Genomic DNA, 22,684 nt, shown 5'->3' with positions numbered 1-22,684 from the left:
AAAGAATGCTGCTTCCAGTAGTTCTGGCAGTCTCTTGAGATATCCCACGTTCTAGTGATAATTATCAAACTGTGCACTCTTATCAAATATGCAATGGCACATTAAGTGAAACAAACAAGGCTGGCATTTTTATATATAGTGTCCTTTGATGTAAGAACTGTCTCCATTTTTTTAAAAAAGTCTTTTTGCATATTAAGACTGATCAGTCTAAAGGCTAATGTCCAAGTAAAGAACAAGGTGATGGTTTGATGCTTTTTGTCTTCTATCATGTGACTTTAATGTACTTCAACCAATATTTTAGTACACTATGCATTTGGAAATGACATTTGACTCTACGTTATTATCTATCACTATCTGAGCAAGCTTTCCACTAGCTGTGACAGAATTACTTTAGGACAATTTGTTACATTTTCAACATGATTAGTTATGCTAATTCTGTGCTCTTTTGGCCTGATGCCAGATGTGGTATACTTTAACGTGTTAGACATATTGCTCCCATCAAAGGGAGCTTTTGTCTCCATTCAGTGAACGACTCTGAGCTTTTCAGATTAGCCATTTTGAACTTGGCAAAGGGGTAAACTCCATATGAATCTTATTTATGCTTGATTGTTATGACCAAAGGCAAATCACTTTGGCACAAATAGAAGCATTTGATTCCTGGACTTTGGCTAGGCAGGGGAGTAATAATATGTGCAAAATGAATGGAGAGGTCTGTCAAGGTCCCTGTTCCTACTCACTGTTCAGTGCTTTCTGTTAGAAAATACATGTGGGAGTTTACCTTCAGGGAAGGATGGGAATGATATGGGAGAACTTCCATATTCAGATACCCTGTTACCACTCAGTTCCCACTCACCAGGAGATCTTGATAGGTACTCGAGTTCCATGATAGAGAATGCCATGAAAAGGCGTGCGAAGAGGTTGGAAGAAGGTATTGAACATTGATGATCACGCATTGAATGTAAACGAGTTATCTCTTAAATGCTTGACACCTGGAATATGTACTTAGCTTCCTGTGATTTGCATATATTTATATTTATATAATGTAGTTTCTAAGATTGTGTAGTGGGATGGCAACTTCTGAAGACTCAATTCTTATTTGAAAGTTTTTCTCTCCTATTTTAACTTCAACTTTAGCAGATTTAAATAACAGGATGAGCAGGTGTTAAAATATGGAGAGAGAGAATCCTGATGAATGTGTTGAGTACTTGTATGGTGGTATCGCACTTTATTTCAGGGTCAAAAGATCTCTGAACCTGCTGTGGGTATCGGGAATAGCTGTCTGAATAAGCTTGGTAAGGGGGAAGCTGACAGTCCCATTGTTACTAGTAGATCTTAATGTAGCCCTTTTAAGGTAGTTGCACTAATTGACAACAACTGGGCCCAGTTTAATTTCTTTTAAAAATCTAAATTCAATAATTGACTTGAACTCACAAAATATGGTTACTTATTTACTTACTGAAAAAGCATTTTTGCTTTAAGATTTTTTCCTCCCTCTGCTTAATGAATATGGGCTCCCTATGCTCCTCTGTGTAGAGTCAGTGAAAGGTCATCAGTCCTGTGACTTTATCTGTCAATAGAAGTTAATGTCTGTGGAAGGAAGAATTGAATAAAGCAGCTGTGTTGAAATTATATGGGATTGCAGTGTTGTTCATTCTTTAATAACATTAATATATTTATAGGTTGCTGCTACATCCTGCTGAGGGCAGGTTTGAAGCTAGTCCAGGACAAGGAACCATGTGTAAGCTGTCTCATTGTAGGATTTAGCAGTGGAGATGCCATTGAAGAAAGTAGCAACTGGGCAGGATGTTCCTAAATCACATGATGCAGCTGATGTGAAAAGTAGAAAATACCCTTTCTCCTTCAATTTGCCAACTATGAGCTTCTCTCGTCACACCTGGACCCAGTTCCTGCTCTCTCAATCCTTCTCCCACCAACTGCTGACCACACAACTTCCCTTCCTGCACTGACATTAGCCAATATTGTTAACTATCCTCTCCTTCCCAGTACATCTGACCTCTCCATTAAATCAGGCTTCTTCATTCCTCTCCCCATTCTTCCTTCCCCCCCACCCCCAATAAAAAAAAACTACCTTCCCGTCCCATTTCCTCTCATTTCCATGAAGGTTGTTGCTTCCCAAATCAGTGGCCATCTTTTCTGGACCATCATGTTGGAAGCACTCCAAGAGGTTTCTCTCCCTGTCATTGAAGCAGCTTTTATCATCATCTGACTGTGCCATTGATAAACTGTCCCTACACAAGCTGGGTATGGCCTTTGAGCTGTAGCCTTTAAGACACTCAACTACACCATCCTCCACTGCCTCTCCATCACTGATCTGTGTGGGACCACACTCAAGTTTGTATCCTGCCAGACAATTATCTGCTTCCCTTTTCATTCTTGCACCATAATTTCTGATGTCTTCCAAATATCTATTCTCAGTTTCCAACTATTTTGTATCTACATATTATTTTCTCGTAATGTCATCTGAAGAAATAAGGTTCACTGACAAATACATCTCCACGGCACCACTACCTCCCTCGACTCCACTGCCTCTAACATTGTCAGGCTGCTTGTCAATATTGGATAAGCAGAAATTCAATCCAACTAACCATCTTCAGAAACCACCACAACACTGTCCACTCACCATGGATTTTGCCTCTCTCCTTGACACCTAATTGTGGCTGAACTAGACCTTTTCTGGACTTTGTGTCACAGCTGACCCTGAGTTGAGCTTCCAACTATGTTAACTACCATATTCATGCCTCTTGGTCTCCCCCAATGTCATATCTCATGACTCAGACCTTGGTCAACATGTCTGCATCTCATCCATACCTTCTGTTACCGCTAGACCTGGCTACACCAATACACTCTTATCTGGCCTCCTCTGTTCTAGCCTCTGTAAACATGAAGTCATTCAGAGCCCTCCTGTTCTAACTTGCAGCAAATCTACTAACACATCCAACAGGAAATACTCACCTTTCAGAGTTTGTTCATCAAAGCTCATTAACCTGAAACATTATCTCTGTTCCTCTCTCCACAGATGCAGCCTGACCTGTTGAATATTTCCAGCATTTACTCTTATCATTTCTGATTTCCAACTGCAGTTTTTAAACAGTCCTTGAATGTTTTTTCAACCCTCCCATGGCTTTCTCCTCGCTACCTCTGTAATCTTCTGTAGTTCTACAACTGTTTGAGGTCTCTGCACTTCTCCAATTCTGGCCTTGTGATTATCTCCAAATTGAATGACTCACCATAGACAATCGTGTCTTCAGCTGCTGAGACCCTAAGGTCTGGAATTCCTTTCATAAACCTTTCTGTTTATCTTTATCATCTAAGCAGACAAGACTTGATCAACAAAAACGATGAAGTGTATTAATGTGGAATGCTTTAAATGAAGTAACTGTTGGGGGAAAAAAGCAAATTCAAAAGTATTTAAATAGCATTTAACTATAAAATTTTAAAATAATTCTTACAGTAAAGGCAGCACTTGCTGCTATAAATTGAACAGTGTTGATTATGTACATATGCAAGTTAAACATGAAAATCATAAGTAAGTTGTTATCTGATTTGTTCTGCTCTTATGGAAGCTTTGCTTTACTTTACATCCATTTAAATATGTGGAAGTGTCTGGTTTCAGAACTTGCATAATAGGCACTCACTAAACAATCAGAATTAGTTAGTGCTTGTCCACTCTGCTGTAAATAATTCTTTAACAGTGTAGTTATAATTACAGCCAAACAAGTTCTCTGGTACTAAAAATTAACCATTGCAGGTCAGGAATCTCTAACCTTCAGCAGTTAGTCATTGATGGAGACTTATAACATGTTTTTTCTACATTGTTTCTTTGTCTGGGATAAATAATGATAGGCTGGGACTGTTTTCCCAGGAGCAAAGAAGGATGAGGGGTGACCTTATCAAGGGTTATAAAATCATGAGGGGCAATATACAGAGTAGATGGTCACTGTCTTTTTCCCAGGGTAGTGGAATCTACAATGAGAGGGCATGTGAGGGGGAAGATTTAAAAGGGGCTCAAGGGGCAAATTTTCATACAGAGGGTGGTGGATGTATGGACTGAGCTGCCAGAGGAAGCGGTTGAGGCAGGAACAATTACAATGTTTAAAAGACATTTGGACAAGGTACATGGACAGGAAAGATTTAGAGGGATGTGGGCTAAATGCAGGCAAATGGGATTAGGTCAGGTAGGCACATTAGTCAGCATGGATGGGTTGAGCTGAAGGGCAAGTTTCTGTGCCATATGGCTCTATGATCTCCCAATTCCATTTTTCTTTCCCTCACTATGTTTCATTTTCTGTGAATGATACACCAATTACCTATTATAAATTATGTTTCCTAGATCATGTCTGTTTTAAGCTTTTTCAATCTGATTGCTTAAGAGAATTGTCCTGAGTATATGTCCCAGGACCCTAGTTGAACACTGCTGAAATGGATTTCAGGTTAGCCCAATATCCAGTGCAAAATCCTATAGAAAGTTTGTGGGCAGTAAAAAAAAATAGTTGGTGCCATTTTTTTTTAACACTGCCAGCAAAATCCAAGCTATTTGTGAAAATAAAATATCTCCAAGTAAAGCCTGAGATAGAACTTAGCCAGTCAATGCAAGAATTCCATACTGATGTCAATATGATGGGTATGCAAGACAAGTTTTTCCACTGTACCTCGGTACAAATGACAATAATAAACCAATACCAATTCTAAGATGTGGAAGAATTGAAGCAACTTTCATAGTTCTGAATACACAGGCTTGGAAAATGATTTTACTGTACCACCAAATATTATGGTCCAGATACATTTTATTGGCATTAGTCAGGAACTTGCAAAAGTTGATGGGGAGATGCTGTTTGCTGGTAAAGAGACAGCTGGCAAGTGGGAGGCTTTTAGAAGTGAGATAGGGAGAGTTCAGGGCCAGCATGTTCCTGTTAGCGTGAAGGGCAAGTCTAGCAGGATTAGTGAACCCTGGTAGAAGAGGGATACTGAGGCTGGTCAGGAAAAAGGAGGTATATTTTGGGTATAGTCAGCTGGGATCAAGTAAATCCCTTAAAGAGTACAAGGGATGTAGGAGTACACTTAAGAAGGAGGGCAAAAAGATAGGATTCTCTGTTACCTTATCTGCCAAAGCTAAGAGATGCTATAGGCATGTTAAGAGCAAAAGGGTAACTCGGGAGAGAATCCATCTCCTTAAGGATGTGTGGTTGTCTCTGTGTGGAGCCACAGGAGTTGAGTGAGATCTTAAATGAATATTTCTCATCTGTATTTGCCATGGAGAAGGGAATTCAAGGAATAGTGATGTCTTGAAACATATCCATGTTACAAAAGAGGAGGGGCTGGTGATCTTAAAGCACGTAAGGATGAATAAATCCCTGGGTCCTGGCCAAGTGTGTCCTAGGACATTATGGGGAGCTGAGAAAGAAATTGCATGGGAACTATAGATCAGTAAGCCTAACCTCAGTGTGAGAAAGATACTGGAGGGGTTTTTGAGAGAGAGGATCGATCTGCATTTGGAAAGGCAAGGACTGATTACAGATAGTCAGCATAGCTTTGTGAATGGGAAAATCATATCTCACGCAACTGATTGCTTTTTTTTAAAAAGAAGTGACAAAGAAGATTGATGAGGGCAATTTGTCTACGTGGACCTCAGCAAGCCCTTGACAAGGTCCTGCATGGAAGGTTAGATCGTGAGGGATCAAGGTGAGCTAACCAATTGGATACAAAATTGACTCGTGGAAGGAGTCAGAAGGTGGTTGTGGAGGGTTGTTTTTCAGATTGGTGGCCTGTGACCAGTGGTGTGCTACAGGGATCAGTGATGACTTCACTGTTATTTGTCATCTATATTAACAATTTGGATGAGAATGTAGTTGGCATGGTTAGTAAGTTTGTGGATGACATCAAACTTGATGGTATAGTGGACAGTGAAGAGGGTTAGCTAAGATTACAACAGGATCAACTGGGAAAGTGGGTCAAGGAATGGCAGATGGAAGTTAACTCGGACAAGTGTGAAGTCTTGCACTTTGGGAAGTTAAACCAGGGCAGGACTTACACAGTAAATGGCCGGGCCCTGGAAAGTGTTGTCGAATAGAGAGACCTCGGAGTACAAGTACATAACTCCCTGAAAGTGGCAAAGCAGGAGAAGACGACATTTGGCACGTTTGCCTTCATTGGTCAGGGCATTGAGTGCACAGGTTGGGATGTCATGTTACAGCTGTACAGGATGTTGGTGAGACCACACTTGGAGTACTGTGTGCAGTTGTGGGCACTTAGCTATAGGTAGGATGCCCTTAAACTGGAAAGGGTGCAGTAAAGATTCATAAAGGTGTTACTGTAACTGGAAGGCTTGAGTTATAAAGAGACTGAAAAGGTTGGGGCTTTTTCCCCCTGGAGTGTAGGAGGCTGAGGAGTGACGTTCGAGCTAGATATAATGATGAGGGGCACAGATAAGTTGAATGGTCACGGTCTTTGTCCCAGGGTAGGGGTGTCCATAACTAGAGGGCATAGGCTTGAGGTGAAAAGGGAATGATGTAAAGGGATCCTGAGGGGCAACTTTCTCGCACAGAAGGTGGTGGGTATATGGAACAAGCTGCCAGAGAAAGTGGTGGAGATAGGTACAATGACAATGTTTAAAAGACATTTAGACAGATACATGGACAGGGAAGGGTTATAGGGATAAGGGCCAAATGCAGGAAAATGGGACCAGCTCAGGTAGGCAACTTGGCAGGCATAGATGAGTTGGGCTGAAGGGCCTGTTTCCATGCTCTATGACTCTATTTTACAGTTATCTACAGCAGTGTAACTGACAGATTTGGCAAATTTAGGGGATGCCAAAACCTATTATAGTTTCAAATTATTGGGTTTACTTTAGCTTTGAGTGAATGGAAGAGTCAAAAGTTCCCACTATGACCTCCTCAGTCTCTCAGAATCAAAGTCGTCCTTGATCCTGAGGGACTGTCTATGAGGAATAGGAAGAATTTACCCAGCCTCATGAAATAAATGGTCACCCAAGTTCTTACTAAGACTGAAATTTCCTGGTTAGTGATGAATTACTGATTATTTTGACAGCCACCTGCTTTTGTTGGAATGAACACAGACTCTTACTTTCCACAATGAATCTGATGCATCTCAGTTGCACAGCTGGTTAATAAGTATGATACTGCCACTATTTTCCACAATCATTTTTTGTTCAAAGATACACATTTTAAGCAAGATTCAGTATCTCTCATTGTGTTCAACAAATGCTTTGTTGCAAATCTTCCACTCAGTCTGCAACAAATGAACTGGCCATGATTTATTAAACTTGCAAATTGTTATAATTTATTATGGTTCATTTAGAGGCCTTTTAGAATTTCCAGCGAATCTCTGATTTTGACAAACTACTTAGAATGATCACATTATGGTTGATTTCAGGGACACAATAACACACAACAGAAATTGAAACTATATTCTATTTAATAGTTTCCTTTTTTGCAATAAATATCTACCACAGGGCCATTGTATCATGAAAATACAGATACTAAGGGGAAATGACAATTCAACTGATTGTCCCAGAAAAATTCCAATGAAGGGAAAGGTCAAAACTATGGAACTTCAGCATTCTCATTTTTCTTGATAAGTTTTACAAGACAATTATTTTTGCCGACAATTTAGAGTCTGGACACAAAGAAATATATTGATAAGTGGATTAACATATTCATATTCCTTTTTTTTTACACACTGATCAAATCTAATTAGTCTTCATGAAGACCTAAATGTGCCAACCTAGTAAAATCAATTGGCAAATGATTAATATCAGTGTGCAGCATTCTTCCTTTATTTTAATGAAATGGATCAATACATCAATTATAGCAACCAACAAAGGAGTGTCATGGGAACACATTAAATGTTCATTCCTTAATATTTCCAGCACTAATTACTAATAAATAGCACTTTGGAAGAAAACATTGCTAAAGGAATATTCTCCAGGCCCAGCTTCTGAGATGAATCATGCTCAGGGCCTCCCCAAAAAATTCTGCTCAGCAGGTCACTAATGAGTCCAAAGATTGGCGACAATCTTGAGGTGTTTGCCAGGCAATGGCCGATTGTTGTCAATAGGTTGAGGAGAGAACAAGAAACTAATCAGTTAACTGTCCTCCATAACCCTCAACTTTAAGGTTCTTTTATAATTTATGGAGGTCTGTTGAATTAAGCAACTTACATTTATTTAATTGAGAAAATATAAAGAAATGGAAATAGGAAATCCTGTTTTTCATTTTTATGGCTTAATTGAGCAGTAGATCAAAAATACCACATAAAAAAATCAGAAAATTACCTTAGTCATAATTTTAAAATGCTTTGGTTAAAGAAATAAAATACTGTGATCACTATTTCCCACCCTTTAGCAGACAGATATGTTGTGCTTGAATTTTGAAGCATCCATTTTTGAACTCTGATGCAAGTTATAATCAAGATTACAAGCAACTTCTACAAAATTGAAGATAAGTTCCTCCCTACCATCAGCAAACTCTTCAGCCACTGATAGTTATGCTGAATGTCAGAATTAGATAATTATCGAAGATAATTTGTTTAAAAATTGTGTGTTAATATCTTAAAGGGAATCTGATGTAGAAATAAGCTAAATATGGCAAATTGGACTAGCCGAGATGGGAATCTTGGTTGGCTTGGATCACTTGGGCTGAAGGGCCTGTTTCCATGCTATATGACTCTAATGGTTCCAGTTAACTATGTATTGCCTTCAGTGTTATGCTATACATAAGGCTGTCAATTAATCTCAGTTAATATATGCAATTGACTTGAACGTAAATTAACACATTTATTTTCTTTTAAGACTTAATCGCATGTTAGCTAAATAATTAGAGTTCAAAAACAGGACAGGTGGCTAAGCATTGCACTCCCTGACTTAGGCGGCTGTCAAACCTGTCCCAAACATGATGTTTCTAATCATTTCTGAATGTCAGAGACAAAATTTATTAGAAGTTAATGCAACTATTAGCATTTTTGTTAAAAAAAAATTAAGTTCAAAATTTAAGAACAATTTAAACATACAGGTACATATAGATGCAACATGTAAATTATTGGTATTCTATTGCAATTAAAACTGAAATTATGATTAATTTTTTTAGTCACAACTAAAAATCACAATTTTTTTAGTTGCTCTATATCAGAAACTAAAAATGACTGGCTGTGAGCATTTTATTATTGATTGATCTTGCAAAATTTATAACTGATCTGGAAAATGTCTGACACATTCAATTCCAACTTAAGACAGCTTGATGTGTCACTTTGCAATCGCATAGCAGAAAAAGTACTATTATTAAGGTACTATATTTACCTATTATTAAAGCTTATAGTGAATTATGTGGCGTATGAACAAGGGTATTAATTAATTTCAGCTATTAGGTACAGTTAAACACTAAAATTAGAGATTCCATTGTATTTTACAATGTAACTTAAATATGTTTAAATAAAACAACACAATATGGAAACCAAAAGGTATTTTTAATGGCTTTACAAAAGCACTTTCCTCATTCTTTTTGCTAGATTCTTAGACCATACATTAAATGGACACTTGGGTGTTAGCCCTTGTCACCTCTATGATGATAACTGCTACCATGATATTCAAAACATGAATGTGAAAGACAAAATGGAATACAGGAACAGCATTTCCACAGGGATTCCATAAACCCCCAAAAAAATCGATCGCTAGTTATAGATTTCCCAAATTTTTGGGCAGAAATGGAGACTTTGTGGACAGGAGATTGTTGAAAAATTCTGCAAACAAGCAATTTAAGTAACACTGTAATATTTTCTTCCCAACTTTCTCATGGATTGAGCAGAATGGATTCACCTGTTAATGAGCAACTTTCTTAAATCTTGTTTGAGGACTTCCTACTGGCAAAGATTAAATTTTGGATGCAAGTCCTTACTTCACCCCCCCCCCCCCCCCACACCAGGGATAATTACAACATGTAATAAATCTCCAAGATATACAAACAATCTGTTATTAACAAATATGCTTTCTAGTACATTAGGAAGAATGATTTTCACTAGTCACATCCTCTTGTACAGCTCCATTTATGGTCTCTTTGAACATTGATATTCTCATTATAGGTGATTGAGGGGGAAGAGGTGCAATCTGTGAGCTCAAAATTATTGATGGCTTTGAGAGGTAATTGATAAAGATTTTTTTCCCCTCAACATTGAATTTGTAACATGGGGTTGGGGTCAGGGTGGGGAGGAGGGCAAAATGTTAGTTTTAGTACCAGAAACTAGAAGTGTTACTAGTTGATGGAATGCCTAAAATTGAGTCAATGACAGCTCTTCAGATTAAGAACAAAAAGTATTCTAGGATATCATCTGGAGCAGGCGCATTGGAAACTAGAGTGGGTAGCTGGGTCAAATGTAGGGCTTGCAGCACAGATGTGGTACGTTGAACAGCTCATACAATGAAGCTTCATTTCAATTTGGGGAAAAAAAAGTAAAACTGCAGATGCTGGAATCCGAAATAAAAACAGAAATGCCGGAAGAACTCAGCCAGTCTCGAGTTAGCAAACCTTCCGCATAATCCTATCATTGGAGGGCTGCTGACCCAAAACGTTGACTGGTTTCTCCTTCCACATATGTTGCTTGACCGGCTTAGTTCTTCCAGCATTTCTGCATTTGTTTCATTTTAATTTGTTTGCACTGTATGTTTGAATCAAAGCCTCACAATTCTCTGAACCACATTTCAATAATAAAACAAATATAATCAATCATGAAAAGGCATATTCCAATTTTCCTTCATTTTTCAGCTGATTCATTGGTGTTTGATGTTAGCATTGTAATCTGGATTAGGCCAACCTTATCATATCGGCTCAAAGCTAACAAGGAAAACAATATGTCTGAGTAACATCCATATAGTTTAGAAATATGAATACTTAAATGCAAGATTTTAATTTACAGTTTGAACCAAGTGTTTTAGCCATTAAACCACTGGCTACTGAATAGATTTTAAGTGATTAAATGAATTATATGAATCTAAGAAATTCTTGCCACATTTATTCAGTGCAATCTCATAGCAGATAAAGGACCAGGTATTTAAGGGTATGTTACCCAGTATTAAAGTACCAAGTGTATAGCTTACCATGAATTATGTAGAGTATGAGCAGGGGTATTAATTCATTTCATTTAAAATATATGGTGGCTAGCTACAGTTGAAAACAAAAATTTAGAGATTCCATCATATTTTACAATGTCACTTGAATATGTTTAAATAAACCAAAACAGTATGGAAAGCCAAAAGCATTTTTAATGGCACTATAAAGGCATTTTCCTCATTCTTTTTGCTAGGTTCTGAGACCAGTACATTTGAAATCAACATGCCAAGAGAACAGCACGACTTCAATAGCAATGATGCTGATCGTGACTCACTGGAAAACACTGAAAGGGCATAACGTTGGTGAGATGAGTAAATTCAATACAAGCCTATAAGCTGGGGGTTAAAAACAACATAGCTGTTTATTGCTGCATTGATTTGGGGCTAACTGAATTTCACTACTTACCGGTTACTGCTAAACCAGCATATAGTCTGTTCAAAACATTTGTTGGACTGAACAAGAAGAAGAAATTAGGAGGGGTAAATATAACGTTCACAGCAACGTTGAGTTGGTTCAGGCTGTATAAAGTTATGTCACGTCCTCAAGGAAAAGGGTATGTATTTCACATGCTCATAAATACAACTATCCTTTTCAAAAAAACTTTTTATGTTGTTCAAGTCTTTAAATGAATAATTTCCCCTCCTGGAGTAATAATTTGTAGCAAAAACAGCCAGAAATGTGAAATATAAATGACTATTTTAGTAGGAAGCGATTACTTTTGATAAAATGATGAATTCTATCCCCAAATACAATCTCATTGGAAACAAATACTAATCTTTTTGAGTGGTTTGTATTTTAAATATGAAACTAAATGTGAATGGTTCATGATTGTAATCTGAATGTAGAGACATTTACGAGCATTAGGTAACATTTCAAATTGAATCGCTCTGAGATGTGGTTCTGTACACCACTTGCTTGACCTGCAAGGTTTTCTGATATTGCTTGATGATGAATCACATGTACTTTTTTTTAAGGATAAAAAGATCTGAAGGTAAATAAATTTATATAATAAGATTTTAATAAGTTATGTTTAGCACAAATAACAGAGCTACTCTGTTTCATGTAGAAGGTGAGTGAAAATGATTAGTAGAAAATCTCAAAGAGAATTTTGGGTGACTCCCAAAGATAATTAATTCCGCAAGATGTATAAAAAAAATTATTCATTTTAAACCATGTCTGACAAAATTTGAAAATAACTGCAACATCAGTAAGTTAACATAAATGGTTCACAACAAACTTTCAGCAAACATGGTACTTTGATAACTGACTGTATACAATTCCTTTGAGATGACACTATTTCAGTATAATCCATAACACATTTACTTAAAATTCACATTAAGTTTAATTTCTAGATTTTACAACAGTGCCACTTAATATTGCAGAGGTGGGAAATGGTACTGTTGATGGCACATTAACAAATAAGTGCAACATCTTGCAAGAATAATTTTACTAGTAATCAGATATACAAAGAAGTAATTAGGCATTTAGCAACAGTTTAATTTATTTTAATCCAAATTTGGTATTCTTTATGCTATTCTATTTTGTAATGTATCTAAATTTTTCATTGTTGAAGTTAATGCTGCATTGTACATAGTTTTCTTTCGACATTGTTCCAGCAGTTTGACCTGCAACATGTTTTGGGGACAGCACATAAGGATGATCCCTTTATTTCAATCAGTTTGCACCTTATACTTGAGTCAAGGCCTCATGGTCATCTTTGGAATTTCTCTATACCATTATCAATTACAAACCACTGTTTTCAAGCCTGTGTCTTATGGCAGTAGAAACTTTTTTTTGGAAGTCTACAATATATAAGCGTTTGGATCTGTGTTGTAGCTTTTCACAATTGCACAGTCCACGCAAATAAGTAATTGAGTCCTGATTTTCCAATATGTAACAATACTGGTGGAGAACCACATTTCACTGGCAACCATAACCCTGAAATTTTGGATGTGCTGCCCATGATCTTTTGTTCCTAAAAAATTAATGGATGGAAAATCAGGGGTGGCCCATCTATAACTTCTTGATATATGCTGCTCATGGACAAAGATTCTTGCTGGTAGCCTATTTATGCAAAATAATGATGTTCATAAGCAAATAAAAGGATCAAGTGATGTTTATGTATATGGTTCAATAAAGATGTACGGTGAAAGCCTAGTGATTGATTAATGCTTGCAAACCTGATAAGGGTATCTTCGTACAAGTGACACACACAATTGGTGGCACTAGCCATGCTGCATGTTTGGAATTGATGGAAGTGAAAACTGGGAAGAATGTACAATGAGCAAGCATCTTTACATGCCAACTGAAGTACAAGTTATCCAAGAATGATGTGAGTGAAGACACAATGAATAATCTAAGTCTCTAAATGCAATAAATGGCACTTGTAAGTGCACTGAACAATGAATTTGCATATGATAACAAAGTGTAGGTGCAAAGTGTGTAATTAATCTATGTTTTCAAGTATTATAAATGATAAAATTGTGCAAGTAAAATTATATCCAGCTCATTCACTGCACTGCATTATAAACCATGCTACTTATATGCGGTAGTTGTCATATATCATACCAACATTACTTATTATATTTTTTGGTACCTAAATAATTCAATATATGCAGAGTGCACATACTAGTACTTTCATTTGTAATATAAACATGCCTTTGAGTACCCTCCAAGCTTTCTACCTGTCCTGAAGGCACTGACTCTGGCTGGAATACAGGTGTCAACCATCCTACAGCACTGCTTCTAGAGCAAGTGTTTACTCCCGAATCTGGACAAGTGGCTGATGAGGAGCATCCCAAAGTTATTTCAACCATTTTTGTATGCACACTTCCCAGGAGCAGTCAAATCAGGTGTAGATTTTCACCTTTACTCAAGAACCAAATTTCTAACACAGCCTGGCACACAGTCTGATACCTTCCTGGTATGACTCACATAGCTGCATGCTGAGCTTTGATCTAAAGTACCAAGCAGTCAGAAAGCTCAGGGCTGTTGTGTTACATTCATGCTACAAGAACTTGTATGTTAATAATTGTGGTTTTCAATTATGATATGCCAGTAACATTATGACCAGGCATAAACATGTGAAGTAAACTCCTAATAATTTTAAAGTAGGAAAAATAAAAATCACAGAATCATATTTTCTAATATCAAAATATAGCAATTTATTCAAGACATTGAATATGATTTGATGATTTGTTTTCTTTAATGAGCACGAGCTACATCACACATTCTGGATTAGAAGAAACATAAAAGGTCACATGATCTCCTCTGACCTAAACTCCTGAGAGGCTGCAAGGAGAAGGAACAAAGTCTGGCCGACAGTCTGACACAGACAATAAAAGCAACGAAAGCCAGAACACAGATTTTTAGACAAATGAACTCTCTGCGTGTGACAAGGAACATATTCAAAAAACCCAGAGAACGAAACAAAGCAGACCCTTACATTAGACAAAGTGCACCTCACCTGACTCTAAACAGCTTTTGTTAGCAATACTTTTTTATTAAAAAAAAAGGACCTAAAGCATGGCATGAGATTAAAGAATTTAAGCTCTTGTACAGTGTTAAGATGTATCATTTCTCGCATTTCTTTAAAACAAAGTGTCTGCTAGGTTTATGGTTTGCCGTTCTGGCTTTTAAGGTCTAATGTGTGATTAAAGGTAAAAATTACAAATATTTCTTTTGCTTTTTTTTTCAAAAATACACTGGGGATCTTCCCGTGAGTCTTCTTTCCCTGTATGAAGCTGGTGATGAGTTCACCTTCTCAAATGTAAAGCACTTTTTATATGCAGTTCTCTGAAGAAGTGCCTTTTCAATAGATCACGACCTGAAGCACAGTAATGTAAGCGAGTCTATCAGCAGTTCAGAAAAGCTTAAGTTTTAAAACCCCATAGATTCCTCCCTGCAGCTTCTAGAAACAAAATCATTCACATCCAACCCTGGTAAAAGCTTCTTTTAGGAACCTACATAATACTCCAGCATCCCTAAAACATTTTTTAACAAAACAAAAATCCAGAAAATATAAAGTGTTGCTATTACAAAATTGCAGATTATTCCGCTGTGACTGCACACAATGTTATTCTTCCTTTTCAGCAGCATTGTAGTGTCCAAACCAGAATAAGGAAAGTGTATGAAGGAAGGGAAATCTACATCATTTCCTTTCTTGATTTTATTTTATGTTTCCCCCTCCCCCCACCCCCACTTTTGTTGGGTTTTTTTGGTACGTCACAGCATCTGCAGTTTGGCACAATGCTCTCAGTCATGAACATAAATTGCCATTGTCTGTCCTGTTGAAAACCTCAAAACACTGACTGACACAGTTTCCTTGCGTAACATTCCAAGGGTGAAGAGTTCAACTGGTGAAAAAGCCAGCATGTGACTAGGTTTCCACTTGGGGATCTGGAGGGAACTTGCAGACAGTAAAATCGTTTTTTTTTGGAAAGGCAACAAAAAAAAAATCAAAATTAAATGGACAGGGAGAGCTGGTTTTAACCATTTCATTTTAAAAGTCAGGTTCTTGCAGATCTGAAGCTGACACATTGTGAAGGAGCGTGCTTGCCACCCACACATTCACTGCTGGTCTAATCTTACATCCTGTTTTCCTTCTATTCTGCTATTTCCGTAGATCAAGCACACATACCTAGGAAACAAAGAACAAAAACATTCAACAATTACTATTAATAATTCTTATGAAATAAAGCATTTTTGAAAGCTGCAAGAAGAAACCAAGGTGCTGAACATCTAAAATATATAAAGAGAATGGAAAATCATAGGGTGCATCATCATTTTATAGGAAATATAGAGTGGCATGTCTGAACATAGAATCACTTCTGCAGTGTTACCCTCTTTGTTTTAGAAACTGAGGAACACATTTTATGCTTGCTGCTTTCTAAAGAGCCTGTAGTCAGAAAAAACAAAGGGAAGCAGAACTGAAGTTGAACAGAACAGATACTTACAGAACCATCTGATGCACTTGCTCCCACTTTGTCCCCTGACGCATTCCAACAGACTTCAAAGATTCCTCCAGTCCCTCGATAGCTGTGCACTAATGCTCCTGTCTACGAAAATAAATGCATTGATTTGAATATAGAGCAGTATTTCTGTCTGCACTTTTTAAAATAATTGCTACATTTTGCTTGCTAAAACATTTAGACATTTCACAAGTGTTACATTAACGATTTGTCTCAGACTATCGCCATGCTCAAGGAGGGACTGAAGCAGAGGTAGGGAGGCACCAAGGCACAGGGTTACCGAAGAGGCCAAGATTATGTGTGTACATGCATCAGTTTGCACATGCAGTCAGAGTTCACCTGTGTGTGGATATATGTCTATGTACGTGTGTGTGCTAAGTCTGTGCAGCAGAGCCTGGTCTCCAATTATCCCCGAGGGACTACTTACAAAGAAGATCAAATAATCATGACCCTGACTATAGCTTATTGGGTATTCAGTTCCCCTTTTCACTAAAGCTACAGTCGACTTTGGTAGGAAGTGTTTAATATCTATCAAAGTGCTAGATATTTGCCATTGGGACTGAAAGCTACACTATAGACAGGCTCTTGGTGCATGGTTAAGGTGTGAAGCCTTTTTCTCCTCTTCACAACGTGCTTACTTGATTTTTTTATTAATATTTCATATGCAGGCTGTTCATACCACCAATAGACAAGTTTTAGCACCAACATGACGAACAAATAGTTTCTTTGTATAAAAGTATCATTGTTATTCATTAACAATTTACTATTTTTTCAAGTCTGACAGTGGTCAATCGTGCTAATTGTATTGTCTGTCTTACCTGAGTGTTCCATATGTGGACACATTTGTCAAAAGACCCACTGGCTAGATATTTGCCATCAGGACTGAAGGCTACACTATAGACAGGCTCTTGATGCATGGTTAAGGTGTGAAGGCAAACCCCTCTTTCCACATCCCATAAGCGAACAGTAGAATCGAATGAAGCACTGAAAATGAGAAGTTATATGTTTAATCAGAATCCAAATTCTCCAGTTTCTATGGATGGATTCAAGCCATCAAATAATCATTGTGAAAAGAAATGGCATTGAAACATTCAAACCAGTAATCTTTCACTTTAATTTGTTTTTTCCAAAAACATTTATTGTCAAAAGATCTGAAATAATCATTTCCCTGGGCAATAGAGAAAAAAATAACTCAAGGTTCCCAAACCTGACCTTTGCCTAATGAACTCAATAAAAATATAGATGTCTCATGAGAATAAGACTAAGTTTAGCCACCATGACTGCAAGTCACGTCCTCACAAATGTAGCTAAGCTCACTGAATAAAAAGGGTGTGGCTCTTGAAAAAAAGCTGCAAAATTAATGCCTGGAAAATGAGATAATTTCAGTCATTAAATGTTTAGATAATGGATACGTAAGTGAAGGAAAATTGAGGCAGATCATTAAGGACTTATAAGAGGTTCATTGAACAGAAAGCAGTGGATTGGTTGTTTCATTTCATCTCAACCTAGGCTCACATCCAGCCTGAATTATATCCTTTATGAAATGAGCCATCAATCCAATCCTTACTGGGCAGGGATCACCGTCCATAATTTATTGAAAATGGACTTTGTTTCTCTCCTGATGTGGCTGTGCTAACTTTTCTTTTTAATATTGTTATCTTTGTTTTAAAATAATGTCTCATCCTAACATTATTAGTATACAGTTTAATTACCAATTTGCATTGTAGTTGGACATAACCATCAATTTTTTTTCGTGGTCACATAGAACTATCAAAGTCTGGAGTTTAAAGGGTGTGCAAAAGCTATGGCAGAGTGGAAGCCATTTTGATGGAGTCCTCACTTACAATTCCTCCATTTCCTGCATGCCTGCTTTCACCTGTCCCTCTCCCAGTCCTCACCTTTCACCCCCACCAGCCTCTGCATCCAGCATATCACCCTTCACCATTTCCATCAGCTTCAACAGGATCCCACCAACAGCTACATCTCCCCCCTCCCCTCCGCAACCCCCCCCCCACCCCAATCTTTTCTGCTTTCTGCAGGGACCTGTATCTCCCCGGACTGCTCATCCTTCCCCACCACCCTCTCTGTCCCCTGACACTTTACCCACAGGAGATGCAACACTTTTCCCTTCACCTCCTTCCTTACCACCATCCAGGGACCTAAATGGCCCTTCCAGGTAAGGCAGAGATTCACAGGAACCTCCTCCAACCTGGTCTATTGCATTCAGTGTTCACAATGTGGTCTCCTCAACATCGGTGAGACCAAGCATAGACTAAGCAACCGTTTTGCAGACCATCTGCACTTTGTCAGCAACGGTCATCTTGATCTTCTGGTTGCATGTCATTTCAACTCCCCTTCCCATACCAGCCAGTCTGACCTCAGCCTTCTCCACTGCCACAGTGAGGCCAACACACAAACTGGAAGAACAACACTTCATATTCCACTTGAGTAGCCTACAGCCCAATGGTATGAACACTGAATTTTCTAATTTCAGGTAACCCACACCCTCCCACCCCCCACCCCCACCCCCCCGTGTTACCTTCCCACTCCCAACATTCGCCACAATGTGCTCCCCCGCCTGATTCCACTTGCCTATCCTATCACCCACATACCTGGGTTTCTTCTGCCTTGGTTCACCTTCCCTATCCCCTTCCTCTCTTGGTTCTATCTACCCATCCCCCCACCTTTATCTGGTTCCACCCATCACTAACCAGGAAATGTCTCTACCCACTTCCATCTGCCTAATCTTCCCCTTCCCTTATGTGTTTCCATCTATCACCTAGCAGCCTCTAGCTCAACACTCCCCCCTTCCCATCCCCCATCTGACTCAATCTGCCTATCAGCCCCTCTCATCTATTTGTGCATTTATACCCATTTCCCTTAAATTTGATACTACCTTTAACTTTGTTTACTTAACCATGGATGGTGGGCCCTTCCCAGTTGGGTGTAAATGACAGATGATTTTGTACTGTTTTACAAACCATTGCTGAATTTATGCAAACTCATAAGCTCTCCTCATAAGTTGAATGAGTAGCCCTGTCTGAGGGTTGCCTCCTATGAGTCTAGAGTAACAAAGTGCAACTCTTCTACCCAGTTTAAAACTTGAATCTATGTCTTGCCATTGGTTGAGGTGTAGTAAGTGTAGATGATAGGAAATAAAAAGTTTTCATGGACTTTCACAGAAGTTAATGAACAATATTTTTGAGTTTCCAATACAGATACTACATATGTGCTGTTTAAAAAATCAGTAATGTTACCTGGCTAACATGATGTAAGAGTTTGGGTTGTTGGTGCCTGGACCAGTAGGACTCCATTTTATGGTGTAAATCTCCTTATTGTGGGCCTGTAAGTCATGTACACATGCATCCTGCTTCATATTCCAGATCTATGTAAGAACAAAGCACAATCAAGTGAGTTATGGTTGCCATCCACTGCAAATGTAGAAAATTGCTTTAAAATTACTAGAATTCCACACATCATCTGCATGAGAAGTAAGTTTAAGATAAATTCTAAAGCTGACTGCGCGCAGAGGGTTTTCTGAATTGTCCTTTGAATCTGATTGTATTACCAACAGTGAAGTGAAGAAGGAATGCTGAATTATCTTGATAGCCCTTTATGCTGTTACTTGTTTTGGTATTATTTATTGTGAACTAGGATTCAGTCTGCACAAATTGCTTTAAATTGAAATTATTATGTATAACATGGCATGAATTGCGCTGCTATTACCTCCAAACTAACTCTGATAACTCATTGAAAAGTATGAAATTATACGTCACTTCAGCTTGTTAATCAGTATGCTGGAAACAACAGTCGCAAGGGAGATGATTAGAGCATTCAACACCAACCAAGTAAGTTGCCTTGAGGTCCGCTTTTTTACACTATCACTTGTTAGAGACTGCATTAGAGTTATTGCTAATGTGACTGCCATAATACCACTTTGAAGCATTCACAGTACTTGGAATGTGTGATCCCATCTGGGATTACAGTTCTCCTGTCAAGCTTTTGGAACATGTATAATCTGCTAATAACTGTTGAATAAAAGACTATTGTACTGCACCACACAGGTGGGATGCACTGATGGCTTGCCACACAGGCCTAGAGTATCACTTTATCCACATAACTCCATTCTGAGCCTGCAACAGAACAAAAGCTGGAATTTATGATAACAGTGAGCTTGTTGTCCTTTGACATTTAAGAAAAGCAATCTTGTATTATCTTCTCTATGCACAGTAAACTGTGTGGAAACCATGCTGAATCAGAGCAGCTGTCAGTTGATGAACTCCCAACGCCTACATGCCATTAAAAATATTTCCTGAATGCAACATATTCACATTTATTTCTAAAAAAAAGTGGCAATGTCAATAAAATTATAAATGAGCATTGTCAATTTGTGCTGCTTTTCTCAGCTGATTTTGCCTTTAATCCACAAAAGCCATGAAGTTTTCTCACGTCTGTTGCCTTTTTTATTTAAATGGATCTTAACTTTAAATTAGTAGGAAATATGGGTCACTCAAGCATTAAACAGTGAACAACATTTGAACACACAGCTGAGTTGTGAGGAATAGGGTTTGACAAAGTTCCACACAAACTGCTATGATTACTGAGATAAACAAAGTGAGGCTCCACATCTTTATGAGGTATACCATCATTTCTTTATGCTTGTAAACTATGAGAAATCCATTAACTACATAGAGGCAAAATATCCTTGTAACTGATGTGATGCAGGGTAGATGAGGATAAATGCATGCCTCTACTTCAGACTGGTACGTGTGTTTTTAAGAAAAGATAGGGTGTGGGATAATGGACTTACAAGCTTTCTTGTTTTCTGCCTTACTACATGGTTTTGAAGTTTGGAAATGAAATGGTTGGAAGCCTTTAGTTCTTATTTAGTTTAAAAGAAATAGCTGCTGCAAAGATTTATTGTCACAGTTGAGAAGGTATTCAAGCCATAATTAAATTGTCCTACCTTCAGTGTCATGTCATCTGAGCACGATGCAAGTAACATGCCAGATGGGTCCCATTTGATTGCATTAACTTCATTCTGAAATGTAAGAAGTGCAAATGAGCAGTACTAATAAAAATTGTAAAAAAAAAAGCTGATGTGTTAACTTTCTCTTGAAGACAGCAGTTTGTTACATTCTCATATTTAAAATCTATTGCATAGTTCATAAACTTTGGATGCAATCATGTAACCTTTTGGGAAATGGTCCCTGAAACTTCAGTTACTTCCTTTTGTAACCTTTTCTCCTTTCTTGCCTCTAATTTCTCCTGGGTATACTTTTCATGCCTATTGTTCTTTCTTTTAAGTTAATATTCTATTTTCTTTTTAAATTGCTCAGGATCTATGCTTTCTTGTACTTTTACTGTGATTGTTTTACTGGAACTTTCTTTGGTTATAACGTGTTCTATATACTATATAGTATATAGAGTCAGTGTATTGTGCTAGTGCAAACATATTAATGAATGGCTAATAAATGCACTAGCTACTGAAGAACAATTTTAGGGAATGGAATGGGGCTTGTAGAGCTTTTTTTTGTTCTATTCTTTAGTTCAGTCCAATTTGCTTCTAATTTACCTCTCCCTTGATCCACACTCCCACATCTGTGTTGGTCTATCCAAGGTTCAGATCAAGTTAGAGAAGAAATGAAGGCCATTCAGAAGGAGAAAAAGCTCAAGTAAATGGCTGAGAGGGATTATCAAATAAAGTACTGAGAGTTCTGCTAGGCCATTTTTTTTCTTCTCAATATGACCTCCCTCATTGAATAACAGGGTAAAGTTGCAAGGACCAGAGCTGCTTAGTATTTAGATTTATAGATAGTATAGATAAAACAGCTATCTATTAGGTAATTTGATGTATCAAAGAGTATTACAGATATCAACACTGCAAAAATGCCATGAATGAGACTACAATCAAGAGTTAGCCCCCTAATTGATGGTGGTAAAGATTTAGTAGTGGTTCCTCCTAATGCACAATATTAAACCAAAACAATTAAAAATTGAATACATCCAGCACATGAATTTACATTAATTAATAAAGGGGAATTGGTAGGCTGTCAGTGTGCAATTTCCTAATATAAGTTTCTGAACCTGCCAAGAGCAGGAATAACATATTTTCTACACCTTGCTTGAAAGATCGTAGAGGACAACTGTCTGTGTTTTAACCGATTTACTGTCCTATTAATAGGACACTCTATAAATTCATCAGCCTATTGACCAGTCTATCAGAAATTACTTCTGTGGAAGCATCATTAATCAATTTTCATTAAAAGACAACTGGATAGTACGTGGATAGGAAAGGAACAGAGGGATACGGGCCAAATGCAGGCAAAGTAGACAAGCTTAAATGGGCATCTTGGTTGAGTTTCAAAGTCGAGTTTATTGTCATTGTCACACAAACAAGTACATGTATTGGCATGGACAAGTTGGGCCGAAGGGCCTGTTTCCGTGCTGTGTTGCTCGATGACTCTATGATTCTAACTCCACCACTATCAGCACAACGGGCCTCTACTATTACAGCTCGAGGTAACACTTCATATATGTTACATATGTAAATAGTTGTTAACATATCCTTCACTCTTA

The 22,684-nt window shown here is 37.9% G+C and overlaps 2 protein-coding genes across 8 annotated transcripts in view; one reads left to right on the top strand and one right to left on the bottom strand.

Annotated features, from left to right (window-relative positions):
* The window catches only part of gpr143 (G protein-coupled receptor 143), a 48,267-nt gene extending 34,645 nt beyond the window's left edge, over positions 1-13,622 (top strand). Inside the window, exon 9 of the mRNA XM_052026401.1 lies at positions 11,329-13,622. Coding sequence (XP_051882361.1) covers positions 11,329-11,432 — 104 coding nt within the window. The 3' untranslated portion in view covers positions 11,433-13,622. The remainder of the gene's footprint in view (positions 1-11,328) is intronic.
* Positions 13,623-14,278: 656 nt separating this feature from the next.
* LOC127576058 (F-box-like/WD repeat-containing protein TBL1X) overlaps positions 14,279-22,684 on the bottom strand; it is a 286,475-nt gene continuing 278,069 nt past the window's right edge. For 4 of the 7 annotated variants that reach the window (XM_052026398.1, XM_052026396.1, XM_052026395.1 and 1 more), the window contains 5 exons: positions 21,072-21,146; positions 19,363-19,490; positions 16,924-17,089; positions 16,091-16,192; positions 14,309-15,774 (listed from right to left, as the gene is read on the bottom strand). In XM_052026398.1, coding sequence (XP_051882358.1) covers positions 15,748-15,774; positions 16,091-16,192; positions 16,924-17,089; positions 19,363-19,490; positions 21,072-21,146 — 498 coding nt within the window. In that variant the 3' untranslated portion in view covers positions 14,309-15,747. Of the gene's footprint in view, positions 15,775-16,090; positions 16,193-16,923; positions 17,090-19,358; positions 19,491-21,071; positions 21,147-22,684 lie in introns of those variants that run through there. The other 3 variants (XM_052026399.1, XM_052026394.1, XM_052026400.1) reach the window with 2 other exon arrangements.

This window comes from Pristis pectinata, chromosome 11 (assembly GCF_009764475.1).
Source record: "Pristis pectinata isolate sPriPec2 chromosome 11, sPriPec2.1.pri, whole genome shotgun sequence".
NCBI lineage: Eukaryota > Metazoa > Chordata > Chondrichthyes > Rhinopristiformes > Pristidae > Pristis > Pristis pectinata.
The sequence above is the reverse complement of the archived record's forward strand: the minus strand, read 5'-3'. Positions and strand labels throughout refer to the sequence as shown.